Source organism: Buteo buteo, chromosome Z, assembly GCF_964188355.1.
Source record: "Buteo buteo chromosome Z, bButBut1.hap1.1, whole genome shotgun sequence".
In the NCBI taxonomy this organism is placed as follows: Eukaryota; Metazoa; Chordata; class Aves; order Accipitriformes; family Accipitridae; genus Buteo; species Buteo buteo.
This window is the reverse complement of record NC_134204.1, coordinates 11,200,663-11,217,865: the sequence shown is the minus strand read 5'-3', so window position 1 is coordinate 11,217,865 and position 17,203 is coordinate 11,200,663. Positions and strand designations below refer to the sequence as shown.

The 17,203-nt window shown below is 59.7% G+C and overlaps 1 protein-coding gene across 6 annotated transcripts; it reads right to left on the bottom strand.

The window, feature by feature from the left end:
* Positions 1–154: 154 nt before the first annotated feature.
* DNAJB5 (DnaJ heat shock protein family (Hsp40) member B5) lies at positions 155–16,740 on the bottom strand. 6 transcript variants are annotated; one of them, XM_075020028.1, is made up of 5 exons: positions 16,681–16,721; positions 13,908–14,028; positions 9,347–9,591; positions 6,609–7,207; positions 155–2,199 (listed from the first exon to the last, which is right to left on the bottom strand). In XM_075020028.1, exons 2-5 carry the CDS (start codon positions 13,943–13,945, stop codon positions 1,966–1,968), a joined length of 1,116 nt encoding a protein of 371 aa, XP_074876129.1. In that variant the 5' UTR covers positions 13,946–14,028; positions 16,681–16,721; the 3' UTR covers positions 155–1,965. The 6 variants fall into 6 exon arrangements, with proteins under 6 accessions (XP_074876129.1, XP_074876133.1, XP_074876130.1 ...); XM_075020032.1 differs by lacking the exon at positions 13,908–14,028 and having other exon boundaries at positions 16,681–16,740; XM_075020029.1 differs by lacking the exon at positions 16,681–16,721 and having other exon boundaries at positions 13,908–14,058.
* Between the last annotated feature and the right edge of the window lie 463 nt (positions 16,741–17,203).

Genomic DNA, 17,203 nt, shown 5'->3' with positions numbered 1-17,203 from the left:
AAGTTCCTGTGTACCAGGCCAGTTACTCCCTTCTTCATCAGTTCTGAAGGTCCCAGGCACCCGGCCAGCCTGGTGGTGGGGATGACCCTGGCACAGACCCCCCCCCATCCCTGCTGCCTATGTGTACCTCCCACCACAACAAGCTCCAAGGAAGTATATTTTTTAAAATATTTTATTTCTTCATTTCTCTCAATACTGACATTACAAAAAAAAAAAAAAAAAAATTACAAAAAAACCCACTATAAAACATTCAGGTCTCATTGAAACCGAGAAAAACAAAGCAGCTTGCATCTGCGCGCTGGCCTGTCTTCTCGCTCACGGTGTCCACCAGGTTTCTCTACATCGAACTCCACAGGGACCAGTGGAGGGAACTGGTGGTGTCCCCTCACCGGCCAAACCAGGCAATTAATTAAGCAGCGTCTAACGGGTCTTCTCACCCCGTATTATACACTGTACAGCTGTACACCCAGCCCCTACGGACGCCCTGCGCTCGCCCCTCTGCCCCAAAGGACCCCCTGTTTCAAGTCAGTGATTTGCCTTTAAAAAAAATGATTTCTGGGGCAGGGGGAATATTTTGGCAGGGGTTTTCTCCGAGGTGCTGCAGTGGAAGAGGAGCTGTACAAAGCCAGGTCGAACGCGCCTCCTGCTCCGTAGGAGCCCTTTCCCGGGAAAAAAAACTGGCATGAGGCAGAGTGGGCCGAGAAAGGTAAGAAATATAAAAATTCTCCTGATGGAAATCCAAAGGTTTTAAAAAAATACAGCATTTGAAAATGAAGCCACTAAGCAGATTGCCTCATGCGCCTCCCAGCTCCACCCTGACGCCTAGAAATACCTCCTGAATGAATCGTCCCTGTAGAAAAATATATACATGCGCCTTTCTCTTCTTATCAAAATCCCCAATGTTGACCTCAAAGGCTAGTGAAACCCACAGCTCTGCTCACGCTTGGCTCTGCTTTGCACCCTGACTTGTGCTACACACCACCGCACCCCTGCCCCAGGGGTTTGATGTTTGTGCAGCTGAACTATCCCCCAAAAAGAAAAGTCAGGGTGCACCACACCAGGAATCCCAAAACGGGCAGAGAAAAACACCCTTACGGAGTTTATCACCTAATGAGCTCTATATATACGTATTTAAAAAAAAAGCAGCAATGCAAACTCAACATATCTGAACAAGAAAGCTCCACCCTGGGCTTTCCCCCTCCTCCTGCTGGCTGGGGCTCTGCGGGCAGCGGGTGCAGGCAGCTGCTGCCCACGGGCACCGGGATCAGCAGGAGGCTGGACGGGACCATCCCCACGTGCTCCATTGTTTGGCACGGTTGTAGGCTTGGCACAGGAGAGCAGACCACGGTTGGACTCGGCACCATGGTCCCAGGTGAGAAACAGTCCGGCTACAGGGCGGGGGGCCACCGCGGGCGGGAGCGATCGGCACCGCGGTACAGCCAGGACCCCAAACAGCAGCAAGTATCAAAGAAGGGAAGAGAAAAACTAACAGCGGGGATGCCAGATCCTGCAGAGTCCTATTTACATTGCGCCGGACCCTGACAAGTCCAGCCTCTCATGGGAGAAGTGGCCTGAAAAGCAGGTGACATAAAAAAACCCACAACGTGACGTACCTCCCCGGGTAAAGGGCCCACGCCACTTGCATGTGTGAGGTGGAAAAGCTGGACCTCTGGGAAAAAAAAAAAAAAGGTTTGGCAGCTGAGGGAGCGATGATGGGCAGGAGCCTCCCCGCTGCTGGAGTAGAAAACAGGCCAAGAGGGATGGATGGGGAGAGGGATGGATGGGGAGAGGGATGGATGGGGGGGGGGGGTGGGTTGGGTGAGTTTTGTGGGTAAGTGAAGTGGTGCGAGGGGTTGGTTTTTTTGCATTTGAAAGTAAGTGCTGTAGCACCCTCTGCTTTGTGCAGGCTGGGTGCTACAGCACGTGCATTTGGAGTATTGCTGCTTGGAGGAGAGTCCCCGGGCTCTAGGAGCACGGGAGGTGCTGCTTGAGGATCTGTCTCGTCTGGGGAGCTATTCTGTCCGGGAAGCGGATTTTGAACTCCACGATCAAGTCTCCTCGCTGGCTGGGGGCCTTTGGGAAGGGCAGCCCCTCCCCGCGTAGTCTCTTCACTGTCCCCGGCTTGATGATGTCGTTGCAGGGAAGCGGGATCACCCGCCCATCGATGGTGGGAATGTTCACGGTGCAGCCGCACAAGGCCTGCAGGGAGAAGAGGAGACATGCCATCAGACGGGGCTGATGATACCCCAAAGCATCCTGACAGCCACATTCCATCCCCCCACCGGCTTCTCCCTGGGTTAAACCACCCAGCTCCGTTTGGACGATGCCCAAGAGCATCGGTTGATGCTCACCAGTGCAAGCCCAGGTCTCTGCTGGTGCCAGCCCAGCCTCACCACCGTGAACTGGGCTGCAGGAGCCGTGCAAGAGAGGGGTGCCCCAGGCAAGGGCTGCCCCAGCCTCATGGGGGGGAAGGACCCCCCTCCTCACCTCCTGGGCTCCCCAGGAGGCACCACCAGCAAGCGCCTGGCCACTCGCAGCAACAGGACAGGCTAAATTTAGCCCCCTCCCAGCCTCGCTGCCCAGCCTCGCGCAGCCGAAAATCCAGCTGAGATCATCGGATGCCGACGCCGTTCATCAGCTGTCACCCTCTGGAGCCCTGCAGCTCTGCTTGGTGCTGGGGGTTATCTATAGCACAGCCCATGTTCCGTCCCGTCCCCCCCACCCAACAGCCCCCAAAAGGTTACGCTGGCATGGGATTGTGGTGCGGCCACAACGCAGCACCGAGTTTTCCTAGAAGCCGGGGTCCTGGAGGGGCTGGCCCCCGTTGCCAGTCCCCATTACAAAGCCAAGAGCTGGTTTTGTGGGTGCCACCCTGTTGTACCCCAGCCCCTGGCAGCAGCCGGGGTGGTGGGTGCCGCGGCAGCCGCAAGCCGGCCTGCATTAGCAAGCCACGTGACACGGGAATGCAGCAAGAAAATCCTTGTGTCCTTAAATAACTCAGACAGCTCTGGCGTACACGTGGGCAGGATCGTCTCCAGGCTTTCGGCAAGGGCTGAGGGAAAGAATTGCAGAGCGATGCTTCTGGAAGAGGTGGGGGGGGGGGTTGCCAGGGGTACAGCCTCAAGCTTCCCAGTGGGGGGTTGGTGTAGGTTTGCCCCTCTGAGCTGGGTCCTGGGGGTCCCAGCCCTACCAAAAAACCCTGCAAAGGGAGGGGAGGAGAACGCAATTGCTGGTTTTGGGGTAGATAGGGGGATCTTTTTGCATTCTCCTCCCCAGGAAAAATGTCTGGTGGCAGACCAGCAACAGGCACCAGGAGAAACATTTCTTCTCGTGCTGGCCACTGGGTCAGGGCTGATGACTGTGGCTTCTGCGGCTGAGCCAGGGCTTTGCACCAGGGAGATTGTTGGGGGACCCATACTGGAGCTGGCTGGGGGGCTCCAGTGAGTGGAAAACAGGAGAGATGGGGCCATCTTGCAGAGCTCATCTGTACGGTTTCTCCTCCTGGGAAGACTGTCCTCCAGGGATGAGCTTTTCTGGCTGCAGGAGGACGCCCATCGCCAGCTCCGTGCAAGCAGTGGGTGCTTGGCTGGATCTCCAGCAGGTGCGGGGGGAACCAAAGGACAATCTCTCCCCATCAATGCATTTCTTCACCATGCTCACCCAAGGATGCCGGAGCCCTCCTGCTTGCTGGTGCCAGCTGCCATGTGCCATGGAGGGCTGCACAGGTCCGTGTGTGCCAGGGTAAGGACATCTCCAGCCACAAAATGGGAAGGAGAACAGGATGGGGCACGTGCACAGGGCAAGCAGAGGGATGTGAGCGGGAGCGGGCGGTAACAGCGAAGGCAGATGGGATCTTAATGTTTCCTTCCTAGAGCCAAGATAGAAGAATCCGAGGCGATCGCTCCTCCACCGTATGTCCCTGTTTTTCATTCCTCTTGCTCAACTTCGCAGGCATTTGGGAAACTGGTTGCTGAAGTAACACCAGTAACGGCGGGAGCTGCCCCGCATCCTAGAAAGAGGCTCAGCTTATCCCTGGGGATTAAATCACCCTGGGTTTGATAGCTGAGCGCTGTGCTGCGAGAGCAGAGCTTTATCTAGGTCAGCATTGGGTCCTCCTCCGCTCACAGCGAAGCCACCAGGAGGGACGTCACCACGGGTCACGTCTCAGCCGGGTGCTGATGCTTCGAGGAAGGTGACGCCAGGTAAAGGATGAAACACAGGCGGCTGCCGGGGGCAGGCGTTAGGCAGGCAGCCGGGGGGGCACAAGGCCCTGCCGGCGGCGTTGCCTAAAGGTCTGCCTCCTCGGAGAGGCAGCTGCTGGCGGAGCGGTGTCACTCCTCCCTCCCTCAGCCTCCCACCGCGACGCGCGCCTGTAATTTTAGGAAGGGACACTTCCCCGCAGCCCACAAGTCCCTGGGGAAGCCCTCGTACACCTCTGGCTTCTGCAGCAGTCGGGTGGCCACAAACCCGCACCACGCCGGCCGGGGGGACGTGGCACCCAGCGGGACTTGAGGGCTGGGAAAGCATTGACTCCCTGGGTTGCTCTCCAGAGGGGATCTTGTGGGATGGAGGAGGAGGAGGAGGAGGAGGAAGATGCTTTCATGAGTGCCCCCAGCCCGAGCACCAGGTGGTTTGCTGTCCATTACAGAAGGGTGCTAGTGAGGCGTCTCCAGCATGGCCATGAGTGGGGTCATGGAACCCACTTGCCTGCCTGCTCTGCCTGCTGGCATTGTGCTGTGCTGCTCTCGTGGCGGTGGAAAAGACTAAAGATCAGGCTAGAAAAGTCAGACTCACAAGGAGAAAGGGTGCAAGGAGAGCGTCCAGGGCTGTGGACGGAGGCTCAGGTGATGGAGAGGTTGTACTCCCATCACATATGGAGGTGGTGGCACATGGAGTTGGGGAGCTCCTGGCATCTGCTTGTGTTCCAGAGCACTTAAGGTACTTCTTCTCAAGGAAGATAAAAGCTGCAGAGTATCACCCTGCCCTGGCAAGCAGCAGCCTGGGGATGGCAGCCAGGCTGGCAGCTCTCTGAGGATGCCCAGCTCATTGGGTTTGCAATGGGGGAGGACAGAGACCTGAAATTCCAGCTCAGAGAGACAAGGAATTTGCCCGGACCAGCAATTTTCCACTTTGTGACTGCATCGTGCAAACCAAATGCCAGCACGCACGCCTTGCTCACGGAGCTCACAGGAACCCAGCACCAGCACTTCTGGTGCAATAGCACGTGGAGCCAGAGCAGGTTTCTCCACTTGCTGCTAGTAAGGGCAACTCCAGGCAAAAGCCCCTCCAGACTGAGCAGTGCATGAACCTGGGCTAACGTGGTCTGGACATCAGAACAGCCAGCGTGGGGTTAATTTTACAGATAGAGGAATGCACAGAAGGAAACATCTGAGATATGGCATGCATGGCTCCATAAATAAGGTAGTCTCTCCCAAGTATTTCTGGAGTGGCTAGGGGAGCCAGCCACCGCAGGAATAAACCTCTGCACTTCGCACTGAGAAGGAAATTCAACTGACTCGGCAGGTTAACTTGAGCTGAGTTTGCTCCAGGAGCACCCAGCTCTGCCTGACCCATGTGGCTGCTCCTTGCTCCCACTACACCCGGTCACAGCCCCAGCTGGATGCAGAGCCATTGCAAAGCTCTCCTGACTCGCTGGCACTCTAACGAGCTCACATTTTCCTACCTGAGATCTGGCCCATTGAGCTTACTTCTATTAAATGCATTTGAGAACATAAATCTGCCTTCAGGAAAAAAAAAAAATCAGCTCATTAATAGGACAGACAGGGTCTACAGTCTGAAAGGAACAGCAAATGGCAGCTGCCAAAAACGTCAATGTTAAATGCAGCTGCCAGTTGGGATTTATTAAAAGGTAGTTATACAGCAGCAACAGCGAACAGCACATCTTGTACTGAGGTAATCTCCCCTTCCTCTCCCACTTTCGCATAGCTTGCTGGCTCTGATACATCCAGCCCTGCTGTGACCTCCAGGACTGGCAGCCTGTATGTGTTGGGTTTTGCTCACTGCCTGAATATTTCAGTTTTGGTTTTTTATCTAGGAAAGCCAGAACCAAGGAAAACAGCTAAAGCATTGCTCAGGGAGGGCAAGGCACCACCTTTATCCTCGTGACCCTGCTCTCTGTCCATGGGGAGAGGCACCCAGCACTATCGCAAACAGCAACTAAGCCGCAGCAGGCTCAGCTACAAGAACAAGCAGGGACCAGACTCATGCCAGCCAGCTTGGGTTCCCCCTTGTTCCTATGGAGGATCTGGGCTCTCTTCCACATGTGAATACCCTACACTAAAATAGAAGGACAAAACATATGAGGAAGGGAGAAAATGGATAAATACCACCTGTATTGGCTCAAGAAGCCAGGTTCAGCAGGGACCACGGCACCTGTGTCCTACACCCAGCACGGAGGTTGAGCACCTCCAAAACGAAGCACAAGTTGGCCTCTGCAGCTCCTCTCTGCAGAGGTCTTTGCTTGTGTTTCTCGTAACCTACCTGGTCCTTCCCCGTCAGCGCAGGAGAAGGACTGACTCCCATCTTGGCCCCGCGTGCCACGACCCAGCATCACCTCCCACCCTGTGGGATTTCCCACCCACACCCACCTCTTTAAGACTGATGTTTGCTGTGTAGACCACATTCGTCCCGTCCCTCTTGAAGTGTGAGTGAGGCTTGTCCTTGAGGATGAAGACGATGTCAGCAGGGATATTGTCTGGGGTGGCATCTCCTTCTTTGGGGAATGTGATTTTGGTTCCCTCCTTCCATCCCCGTTTGATGACAATGTTTAGGATCTTGTCCTCAGTCCGCATGGTCCGGCCATCAGCGTTGAGCCTTCTGCGTGTGATCTTCATCCTCTTGGTGGAACCGTGGTAGATCTCTTCCAGGGACACTTGGAGCTCATGGATGATGGGTGGGTCTTGGACCTTCCTCCGTGTGTGCAGGGACTCTTGGTGCCGCCGGTGAACCCCATTAATGCCATTGAAGCCAAACCGGCCAAAGGCACTGAAAGGGTCATCATCATCATCGATATCCATGTCTTCCTGGTCAAAGCCATTGAACATCCGGGAGCGGCTGCTAGCAAAGAAGATGTCGAAAGGGTTGGAGCCTCCAAAGAAGGATGCGAAGGTGGCGTGGGGGTCTCCATGGAAGGTGTAGTGGAAAGTGTTCCCTGAGCCACCTGAAGAGCCACCTCCAGTTTTGAGACCTGGAAGAGAAGGGGAAGACAAGACATGAACACTGTCTGCTGGCAGATGCCATACAAGGACTGCACTTCCCCGGTGGGAGCGTGGTCTCTGCTGGCTCTGGGCAGCCCTTCCAACAACTCCTAGGGGTGTGGGTCACCCCCTCCAGCCCAGCCACCTGCAAAGAGCATGGGCCAGGAAGGCACCACCTCAACCCACGACACACAGTCCTGCCTCGACACCCAGCAAGCTCCAAATCTGTTCAGGTTTTGTCCCTGCTATCCCTACTGAAGTGCTTCTTTGGTTCTCTCCATCCAATTCACAGCCTTTTCATTTGAAATGTTTCCTGACCAGCCCATTCTCCATTTTTCCCCATGGGCAGGCTCCCTTCTGCCCAAATGGCCTGTCTCTTGGGCTGCACTGACGGCCGCAGTCCAGGAGCATCATGTCCTGCAGGTGAGAACAGGCTTTAAGCTCAGCAAGAGACCATGACTTTGGGTGGCAGAGCAGGTGCAGGTCAGCACACCCGCAGTTCCGCACACAGCTCCCTGCATACAGACTGTACAAAATGCCAGGTAAGCTCAAGGTTTGGATCTTTTGGCAACCATTCCCAGGGGAAACTCCCCTGCCCTGCCCCAGGCTGAGCCTTACATCACTGCAACTCCCCCAAAGTCCCAAACAGCGAAGGCACATGACAAGTTCCCCCCCCTCAAAGAGGTCGCACACGCTCTGCAAGGCTATTTTTGATCAGGAGGGGCAGGAAGGGTTAAGCCAAGCCTAGCTCAAGGACTATTTTCAGGGCATGCTGTTGACTATTTCTGACAGGCTGTCTCTTGTGCCAGCCCCCCGCAGTGAGAGATAGGAGGGGGACAAGAACAGAGAGTGTAAGTTTGGGGGTCTTTTCTGATTGATGAAGTTAATATTCTGGGTGGGTCAGGAGGCTTTCGCTTCGCCTTGCCCACTGCAGAGCGTGGGACCCAGAAGCCCCTTAAAATGCTGATCCCCAGGACACATTGCTCCAAAAAAATGGCATCTGATGGGAAATGAAAGGTGGGGGGGCCACAGACCAGTCACTGGTCTGACACTGATGTGGCAAGGAGGGGGGATGTTCTTCCCTCCCTCCTTAACTCACTCTTATTTTAGGTGCCTTCAAGTGATGGGGATTTCGCCAAATCCCTGGCGAGTCCCCATCCCTAACAGACTGTACAGCCAGAGGCTTCACCTTTAATCCCGTGACGCCAGCCCTAGCAGGGTCCGATTTCAGTGTCGCCTCCAGGAAAAGACTGGTTTCCCACTTGAGACAGTCTTTTCTCTTTTTACAGGGTGGCAAATCACTGTGCCTGGTGCATCCATCATAGCCCTGACATAACTAATGGGTCGAGAACTAACCCACCGCTGATTAATTCTGCTGGTGGCTCATTAGGGGATGCACCTGCCCGCTGGCCCCATGAGAGGGGCTGCCTCTTCCACCCAGCAGCCTGTTCCTGCCAGACCTCCTGCTCTTTTAAGCACCCAAGTCCTGGGCTGATTAATGCAGATGCTATTCGGCGCTCTCCTCGAATGGGGTTGCGCTCTTCCATCTTCGACTAATAAGGCCGCCTGCGGTGGAGCCGCTCTCCTCCTCCTCCATGCCAACCACCAGACAACAGCAGCCGCTTGGTTTCAAAACAAGGACCTATTACTTAAATTGGGAAAAGCTTTGAATCCTGTAGGTCAGCCTGTACCGGGGAGGACAGCGGGACCAGTGCCCAAATGCAGGGGGAAATGCAGGCAAAACCAACACTTCCTCACAGGGAAATTTAGGTCAATTAAAGGGTTGCTAATGAATTACCCCAGGTATGACCCAGGAAGCGAGTTCCTTCCACTTCCATCGTCTCAGCCAGCTGCAGGGGTTTGGGGGCAGAGGGCAGGGAAAGCCCAGCCACCCCAGGAAGCAGGGTGGTGGGTTGGAAAAGTGGAGCAGTCCAGGGAGGAGTGGGCTGAGAGGCGATTTCTGGCACCCCCAGAGCCCTCACTCTCCCCAATTCCGCAGCTACCAGCCCTGTTTCAGGGGCAGGCACGAATCACAGGAACATCTCTGGAGGAAAACGCTCCCTCACCTATGAAAACCAGTTTGGACTCCTCACCCCTGCCTCTGAGCAAGCAAGTGCTCATCCCCTTACCTTCCTCCCCGTACTGGTCGTAAACGGCTCGTTTCTTGGGGTCGCTCAGGACGTCGTAAGCCTCCGCAATCTCCTTGAACTTCTCCTCGGCGTTGGGGTCTTTATTCTTATCGGGGTGATACTTCAGGGCCATCTTCCGATAGGCTTTCTTGATTTCATCCTCGTTGGCGCCGGTCTGGATGCCCAAAATCTTGTAATAGTCCTTCCCCATGACGGCGACGCTGCCGGGAGCCGAGTACTTATTCCTGAAAGCAGAAAGACAGCTCTCCGTAAGGCAAGTATCACGCTGGGGCAGCCGGGGACAGGACCGGCACGCACTTATCGCGGAGCCAATGCTCCCCGCGTCCCACCGGCCAGCAGCACCAGAGCTGGCTCAAGTCCACGCTTCCCACCGGAGGTCAGAGCCCCGGTGCCAGGATGCGGCCCGGCTCCTGTTTTACCCCCCCGAGCCCCACGGCGGGGATGGGGAGACTCATCTCTGAGGTTGACGACGAGAAGGAGAGCCCAAGACGGGGCACGGCGTTATTATAAGGGCCACACCACCACTAACGTCAGGCCAGAACCGCGTCTCCGTCCCGTCCCATCCCCTCCCTGCTGAGCCAGGAGGGCTGAGCTATGTATGTCTAAATGTAGCTGCTGGCCCGTGTCTGTCCCCGCACGGTTCTCTCTCAGCTGGGGACCTGGGACCCGAGTCAGGGTAATAACAGCAGGTTTTTGGAGGCTGAAAGCAGCGGCAGGGACCGTGCTGCCGCCTTCACCTTAAAGGAACTTCAAACATTTTGTTCCTGAAAGCAATTGGCATTCAGCTGGAGATAAGCGCCTCCGGCTGTCAGAGCCGTAATTTGTATTTAGCGAAGAGAGAGAACGAAGCCGTTAGACAGAAACATCTTGTGATGGTGGGAGTGCTTTTTTATTTTTTTGTTTTAAAAAAAAAGCCCACTTTCTAGCCTGACTTGCACTCCCTGAGAGCCTTCAACTACATCTTGCAGTAAGCCAGAAACCCAGGGCTCACTGCCTCCATCATGTGGGGGCCGAGGCCGGGGCCATGCCTTACTAAGGCATGGAAAACTGGGTGGCCATAATTCATGCCCCAGTCACGCCGCTGGAATTGCAGAGACCCAGGGAGCAGCCAGAGGAGATGGCAAGGCAGCTCCTCTGGGCAGAGGCTAAGCAAGCCCCACACTCGTCCAAGGAAACTTGCTGCTGCTTCTCAACCTTCAGCTATCCGACAGCAAACTCTCAACACCCCCCCACCTCACACACCACAGCTCAGGGCTTGCTGCTGGCCCTGCTCTTCTCAAAGTGTTGCCCCAGCAGACCTGCTGCTCTCTGATAAGCCCTCCTGCTCACGTCCTGCTCCCTGCTACGGTCCAGGTTTCACCCCGTCCTTGCTCCAAACCCCCCTGGGCAGCCCCAGCCCATCGTGCCCCTCCCGCAGACAGATTTCAGCATGGGCTGCGAGCTTTGGCCCTTTCCTTCACCATCGTACAAGTTACCAGCTGCTCTCCCCTGTCCTTACTCTATCCATAAGCTCCCAGCGGAGGTGACAGAGGGATGCCCCAACCACAGCAGCTCAGATGAGGGTGGCTGAGCCCCCCCAGGGCTGCACGCCTGCGGCGCTGCACCGAGCCCCCAGCATCCATCCCAAGCATCCAAGGCTTATCTAGGGTCACACCTCGGGCAATAACCCCTCTACAGCTGGGTAGCTGCGACAGGGGCTTAGAAATTGGCCCCACACTTGGCCACCTCGATCCAAACCACCAACTTCTGCTCTTTCTTGCCCCAGCCATGGAGCAGGTACTTTGCTGCAGGTGGGGAGGGGGGCTAAGGCACCCAAGGCACAGAACCTCTGAAGGACACGGTAGAGGGGAGATGGGGGCACCTGTGGATGCGTGCGGCAGCCTCAGGGTGGGCGCAAAAGAGGTGGGAGAAGGTCCCTGGGGGCGTAAAGAGCATCCGACAGCGTCTCCCGCGGCAGCTCCTGGATGCCAGCACGTTTCCGTACCAGCTCCTGCGCGCAGAGCTGCCGGCGGCACCCAACCCAGCCCACGCAGGCGCTGGGGGATGCTCTGCCCCCTGCCCGCCTCCGCCTCCCCATCTGCCCTCCCCGCGGGGCCGGGGGGCTGTGGGAGACCTGGGGTGAGCAACAGGCAGGGGGGCTGAGAGGTAACCTGCCAATCCCCCCCCCCCCACACCAAAGGTCACCCCAATGCCTTCCCCACCCCACAGCGGCCTCCGGTGTGGGGCAGGGGCTCCCTGCGACCAGCACCAGGACCTGGACCAGGATTTGGCCTGCCTGGATGATGCCAACCCTCCCACAGCGAGGGCAAGCCAGGCAGCGCTTAAGACAACCCCGTCGCACCCCAACTAGAGAGACACGGAGGTGGCAAACCTTCAATTTCCCCCCACCGGGGGACCACAGCGCCCGGCTCCAACCCCGCGCAGCCCAAACCGACGGCACCACCAGGACCACCTCACCCAGCCGAAACCCCACGGCACTTCCCACAAAAATACATCCCATCCCGGCAAAACGCTGTCACCCCCCGCAAGATCTCTGGTCTTGACCGCCGAAGGGGCCTTTGGCCAGCGTGGGGATGCCCACCGAGGATGCTCTCCTGGCTGGGGACCCCTTTGTCTGGCTGTGATCGGGGAGGGGGGGAATATCTCTGCCGAAACGCATCCCCGTGCCGCGGTTTACCGTGCCGGTGAGGACCAGCCGCCGGCGGGTGACCCGGTGGGTTAAGGCACACTCCGGAGGCGATGCTCACATGCGAAATGATGGTAAAACACGACTCTGTCCCCGCAGAGCCTCCCTCCTTCCCTCCCACCTCCCGGGGATCAGCTGCGCCTTGCCACCGATCCTCTCCCCCTTCTGCTCAGTCATCCTCTCCTGCCTTCCCATTTAACCCCCTCGGGAGCAGGGGGGGGGGAAGGCGCCGCAGGGCGGGTTTCAGGCGGGCAAAAGCCATTCCTACATTGCCCTCCCAAACCAGACAAGCCTCTGGACAAGCCACGGCCACCCAGCCTTGGAGAAAACCACAAGCATCCCCCAGCCGTGGCGAGCCAGCCCAGCCTCCATCCTCCTCTTGCCACCACACCAAAAAAAAAAAAAAAAAAATTAAATCTTTGTTCCAGCCCCGCACATGACATCAGCCCGTGTAACCGCTGGATGAGCGCGCCAGCTGAATAGCGATCGTTTGACATAATCCCTCCGCTCGGCAGTCATCTAAGGGAACAAACCCACCCCGGCAGCAGCACCAGGGAGGTTTTTTGTTTTTTTTCCATCTCGGGGTGCAAGGTCACCGCGGGACGCTGGGGACAGGCACCGATGGTTTAACGAGGACACAAGGTCGAGAGGTGGAAACCCACTTACCGAAACTTTACGAACACATTCAGAGTCCAAGCCGTCATTTTTAAAGGCTCTAGTTTTATTTTAAACATCGCGGTTGTCCACAGGCGCCGGCAGGTGCCGTGTGCCCAGCTGGGAGGCACCGGAGGGTGGCGGGGGGACGGCAGAGAGGAAGGTGCTGGCTTGTGCCGGGGATGCTGATGCCGCCGAGGGATGATGCTCTGGTGGCAAGCCTCTCCCTCCAGCTTCTCCGGCACACCAAAAAGGCAGCTCCTCGCCAGCCCGGTGGCTGTTGGCTCTGACCTCCGCTCCCAGGACAGCTCTGAAAGGGCTTCAGCAGCGGGCGAGCGAGCGTCGACGCGGTGCTGGCGTGGAGCTGCCGTCCTTTGTGTGCTTCCCAGCCGCGCACGGGGGGACCCTTCAATGGAGTCGCTTGCTGAGGCGTAATTTTCCTTTTAATTGGTTTCTTGACGCTTTCTCGCTAAGCCAACGGATTAAAACACTTCTGCCGTCAGCTCCAGCATCCTCCCTCCCAGCTGCCGCAAGGCACCCGGCCGCCCCGCTGCCGTCACGTCCCCCGCGCAGCCCCCGCCGAGGAGCAGGGAGCGCAGCCAGGAGCCCCCCAGTGTCCCCAGAACCGACTTCGCTGACGCCCAGGGCTGTGCACCCAACCGGGCGAATCGGGGAGGGAGAAAAGTAGGGCGGCGGTGATGTGGAAAAAAAAAAAAAAAGTCACGTTAACCAATTTGCACCTCCCCAGCTTTCCCCTTCGGATGCGCGGGGGTCCCTGTATCCCCCTCACTGGGTGCCGGCACTGGTCCCCCCGGCAGAAGGGGTCCGAGGCTCCCCCACCGCAGCGGGGCACCGGGACGGTGCCTCCTCCGAGCCCGGCGGCGCAAAACCTACTTCTGAGAAGTCACCTTCAGGTGCGCCAAGGAAATCCAATGCCACTGTGTCCCCCCCTCCGCAGTCCGTCACCGTCACTCACGGGCCACGGAGAGCATCCTCTCCGGATGCCCCACACCGAAATCAAGCAGCCGTGCTGGGACATCACCGGGCGGCTCCTGCATCCCACCCTCGGGCGAGCGAAAACGCCGGGCAGGTGATAGCCCACAGCCTGCTGCGTCCCCAGGGTTTGGGGGTCCGGTGGCTCACCGGGCACCCAGTGCCGGGGTGGCCGAGCCGGGGCTTGGTGCCGGGGTGGGTGCGTACCTCTCGGCGCGGCTCCAGAAGAGCAGGATGGCCGGCATGGCAGCGTGTCCCGGGTTCGGTCAGGGAGCCGGAGGGGATCTCGGCGTGCCGGGGCAGGCAGAGCCACCCGTGCCCGTGATGGCTGGCAGCCGCAGGCAACCAGGCAGCAATGTCATGACTACCCGCAATGAATCATCCCCTCCCCGGGCCCCCACACGCACCGCCCGCCTCCCCCTCCCCACCGACAGCCCCACTGGGGTGCCGGCACCTGCGTGGGGACGGGGTTAACCCTCCCCTCGCTGCCTCTGCCGGCACGGCCCCCGCTGCCAGGCTGCTGCCTCCTGCCTGGGGACGGGTCAAGACCCCCTCAACGCCTCCCCAGATGGGGTCCCCCATTTCCGCGCCCACGGGGTGCTGCCTCCTGCGTGGGGATGGGGTCAAGTCTCCTCCCGCCCCCGCAGCGACTCCCCATATAGGATCCCCTCTTTCCAGCCCCACTGGGGTGCTCACAGTGGTGTGGGGATGGGGTCAAGCCCCCCTTGCTGCCCCCCCCTCCGTGTATAGGGTCGCCCTTTTCCAGCCCCACCGGGGTGCTCACATTGACACAAGGATGGGGTTAAACCCCCCCCCGCACCCCGCGCCCCCTGCCCAGCCCCACTGGGGGCTAAGACCTGTGTGGGGATGGGGTTAACCCCCCCCCCCACACCCCCACAGGCGTGCCCCATTTAGGGGTGCCCCATTTAGGGGCTCGGTGAGCAGCTGTCACCTGCATGGAGAGGGGTTCTCACTCCCCCCCCCCCCCATGCTGTGCCCCATTGCACGGCCCCACGGGGGTGCTGGCCCCCGCCTGGGGTGACCCCTCGTCATCCCTCCAGCCCCCCGGGGACCCACTGCCTGCCCCAAGGGGGAAGCGGGTTAACCCTTTCCTCCCCACGGCCAGCTCTCCCGGGGAACACTGTCACCTCGACTGGGGACAAGGCGTTAACCCCTTCCTTGCTGGCCCTTCCAATCCCATTACTGTTACCTGGGCAGGGGTTATGCATTATCTCACCACCCAGTTCAGCCCCACTGGGATACACTGGTGCCCCCAACGGGGTGTGTGTGGGGGGGTTTAACCCCTTCCTAGCCACACCACACAGCTCCAACAGGGCACATTATTCCCTCCAAAGCGGGAGGGGGGAGAAGGGTTAACACTCACCTCACTGCCCTCTCCAGCCCTGTAGGGCTGTAGGACAGCCCCATGGGGGGGGGGGGGGGTTAACCCCTTCCTCCCAGCCCCACTTGGAGGCACTGTTATTGTCATGGGGCAGGGGGATTAACCCCTTCCTCCCAGCCCCCTCAGACCCACGGGGACACACTGTCACTAGGTAGGGCAGAGCAGTTAACCCTACCTCACAGCCCCACCAGGAAACCCTGTCACCCCACGGGGGCAGAGGCACCAACCCCTTTCTCCCCTGCCTTCAGCCCCATAGGGACACACTGTCACCTGTGGGGGCAATGGGGCTAGCCTCCATTCCCCAGCCACAAAGGGGCAGAGGGGCTAACCTCCCCTTCCCAGCCCCACAGCGATATCCTGTCACCCCATGGGCAGAGGGGCCAACACCGCCAGCCCCAAAGAGACACCCTGTCACTTCACAAGACAGAGGTTTAACCCCCCATCGGGTCAGCCTGTCACCCCGTGGGTGCAGAGGGGCTAGCCTCCTTTCCTAGACCCACAGTGAAACTCTGTCATGTCATGGGGCTGAGGGACTGACCCCCCCAGTGACACCTTGTCATCCCATGGGGCGGGGGGGTCTGACTGCCCCAGTTCCACAGGGACACCCTGTCACCACACAGGGCAGGGGGTCTGACTGCCCCAGCCCCACCCTGTCACCCCACAGGGCAGGGGGTCTGACCCCCCCACGGACACCCTGTCACCACACAGGGCAGGGGGTCTGACTGCCCCAGCAACACCCTGTCATCCCACAGGGCAGGGGGTCTGACCCCCCTAGCCCCACAGGGACACCCTGTCACCCCACAGGGCAGAGAGACTGACCCGCCAGCCCCAGAGTGACACCCTGTCACCCCACGGGGCAGAGGCAATGACCCAGCAGTGACAGCCTGTCACTGCACAGGGCAGGGGGATCTGACCCCCCCAGCCCCACAGCAACACCCTGTCACCCCACAGGGCAGAGAGACTGACCCTCCAGTGACACCCTGTCACCCCACAGGGCAGGGGGTCTGACCCCCCCCAGGCTCACAGCAACACCCTGTCACCCCACAGGGCAGGGGGTCTGACCCCCCCCCAGTCCCCCAGCAATATCCTGTCACCCCACGGGGCAGAGAGATTGACCCCCCAGCCCCAGAGTGACACCCTGTCACCCCACGGGGCAGAGGGAACGATCCAGCAGCGGCACCCTGTCACCCCAGGGGGCAGGGGGTCTGACCCCCCCCAGGCCCACCGTGACACCCTGTCACCCCACGGGGCAGAGAGACTGACCCGCACCGTGACACCCTGTCACCCCACGGGGCAGGGGGTCTGAACCCACCGTGACACCCTGTCACCCCACGGGGCAGGGGGACTGACACCCCCCCCCTCCCCAGCCCCACAGCGACACCCTGTCACCGCAGGGGGCGGAGGGGCCGCGCCCCCGTCCCCACCGGGACGCCGGTGCCGGTGCCGGCGCCGTGGGGGTCTGTGGGACGGGACGGCGGTCTGGGGCAGCGCAGTGGGGCAGGCCGGCCATCCTCCTCCTCCTCCTCCTCCTCCTCCTCCTCCTCCGCCGCCGCCGCCGCCGCCGCCCCCGGCACTCACCGCTCGCGCTGTCCTGGGGCGCCGCGCGCTCGCTGAGCCACCCCCGCCCCCCCCGCGGCCACCACGTCAGGGGGGAGTCCCGCCCGCGCGCGCCCCGCCCCGTTGGGCCGGGAAGGCTGTCCGTCGCCTCGCCTCGCCGCGCTCATTGGCTCTCCCTGAGAAGGAGGCGGGGCGAGGAGGGCGGAGGGGGGAAGGCGAGGCTTCGCCTTCCCCCCTCCCGCCCGCCTCGCCCCTCCTCCCTACCGCCGCCTTCCATTGGCCAGTTTAAGCCGGCACCGCCCCTCCGGCGCGCTCTCATTGGTCAGTCCTTCGTTCGGAGCGGCGGGATCCTCGCGGGAATCTTCTGGAAGGCTGTGACGTCAGCGGGGCGCCGCTCCTCCAACCTTCCCCCTCCACCCCCCCAGGGGTCCGGGCGGGGGGGGCTCGGAGGGGGGGGAGCGCCCCCCACCTCCCCACCCCAGACACCGCTGTCCCCGAGGGGCAACACCGGGCGTGACGTGGGTCCTTCGTGGGGGGGGGGAGG

Bases quoted from the DNA above. Each gene is read 5' to 3' on its own strand.
- DNAJB5 (XM_075020028.1), bottom strand. From the start codon at position 13,945: ATGCCGGCCATCCTGCTCTTCTGGAGCCGCGCCGAGAG. The intron at 9,592-13,907 runs GTACGCACCCAC...TTCTGCTTTCAG, and splicing joins TTCTGGAGCCGCGCCGAGAG to GAATAAGTACTCGGCTCCCG. The intron at 2,200-6,608 runs GTGGGTGTGGGT...TTCTCCCTGCAG, and splicing joins CAAACATCAGTCTTAAAGAG to GCCTTGTGCGGCTGCACCGT.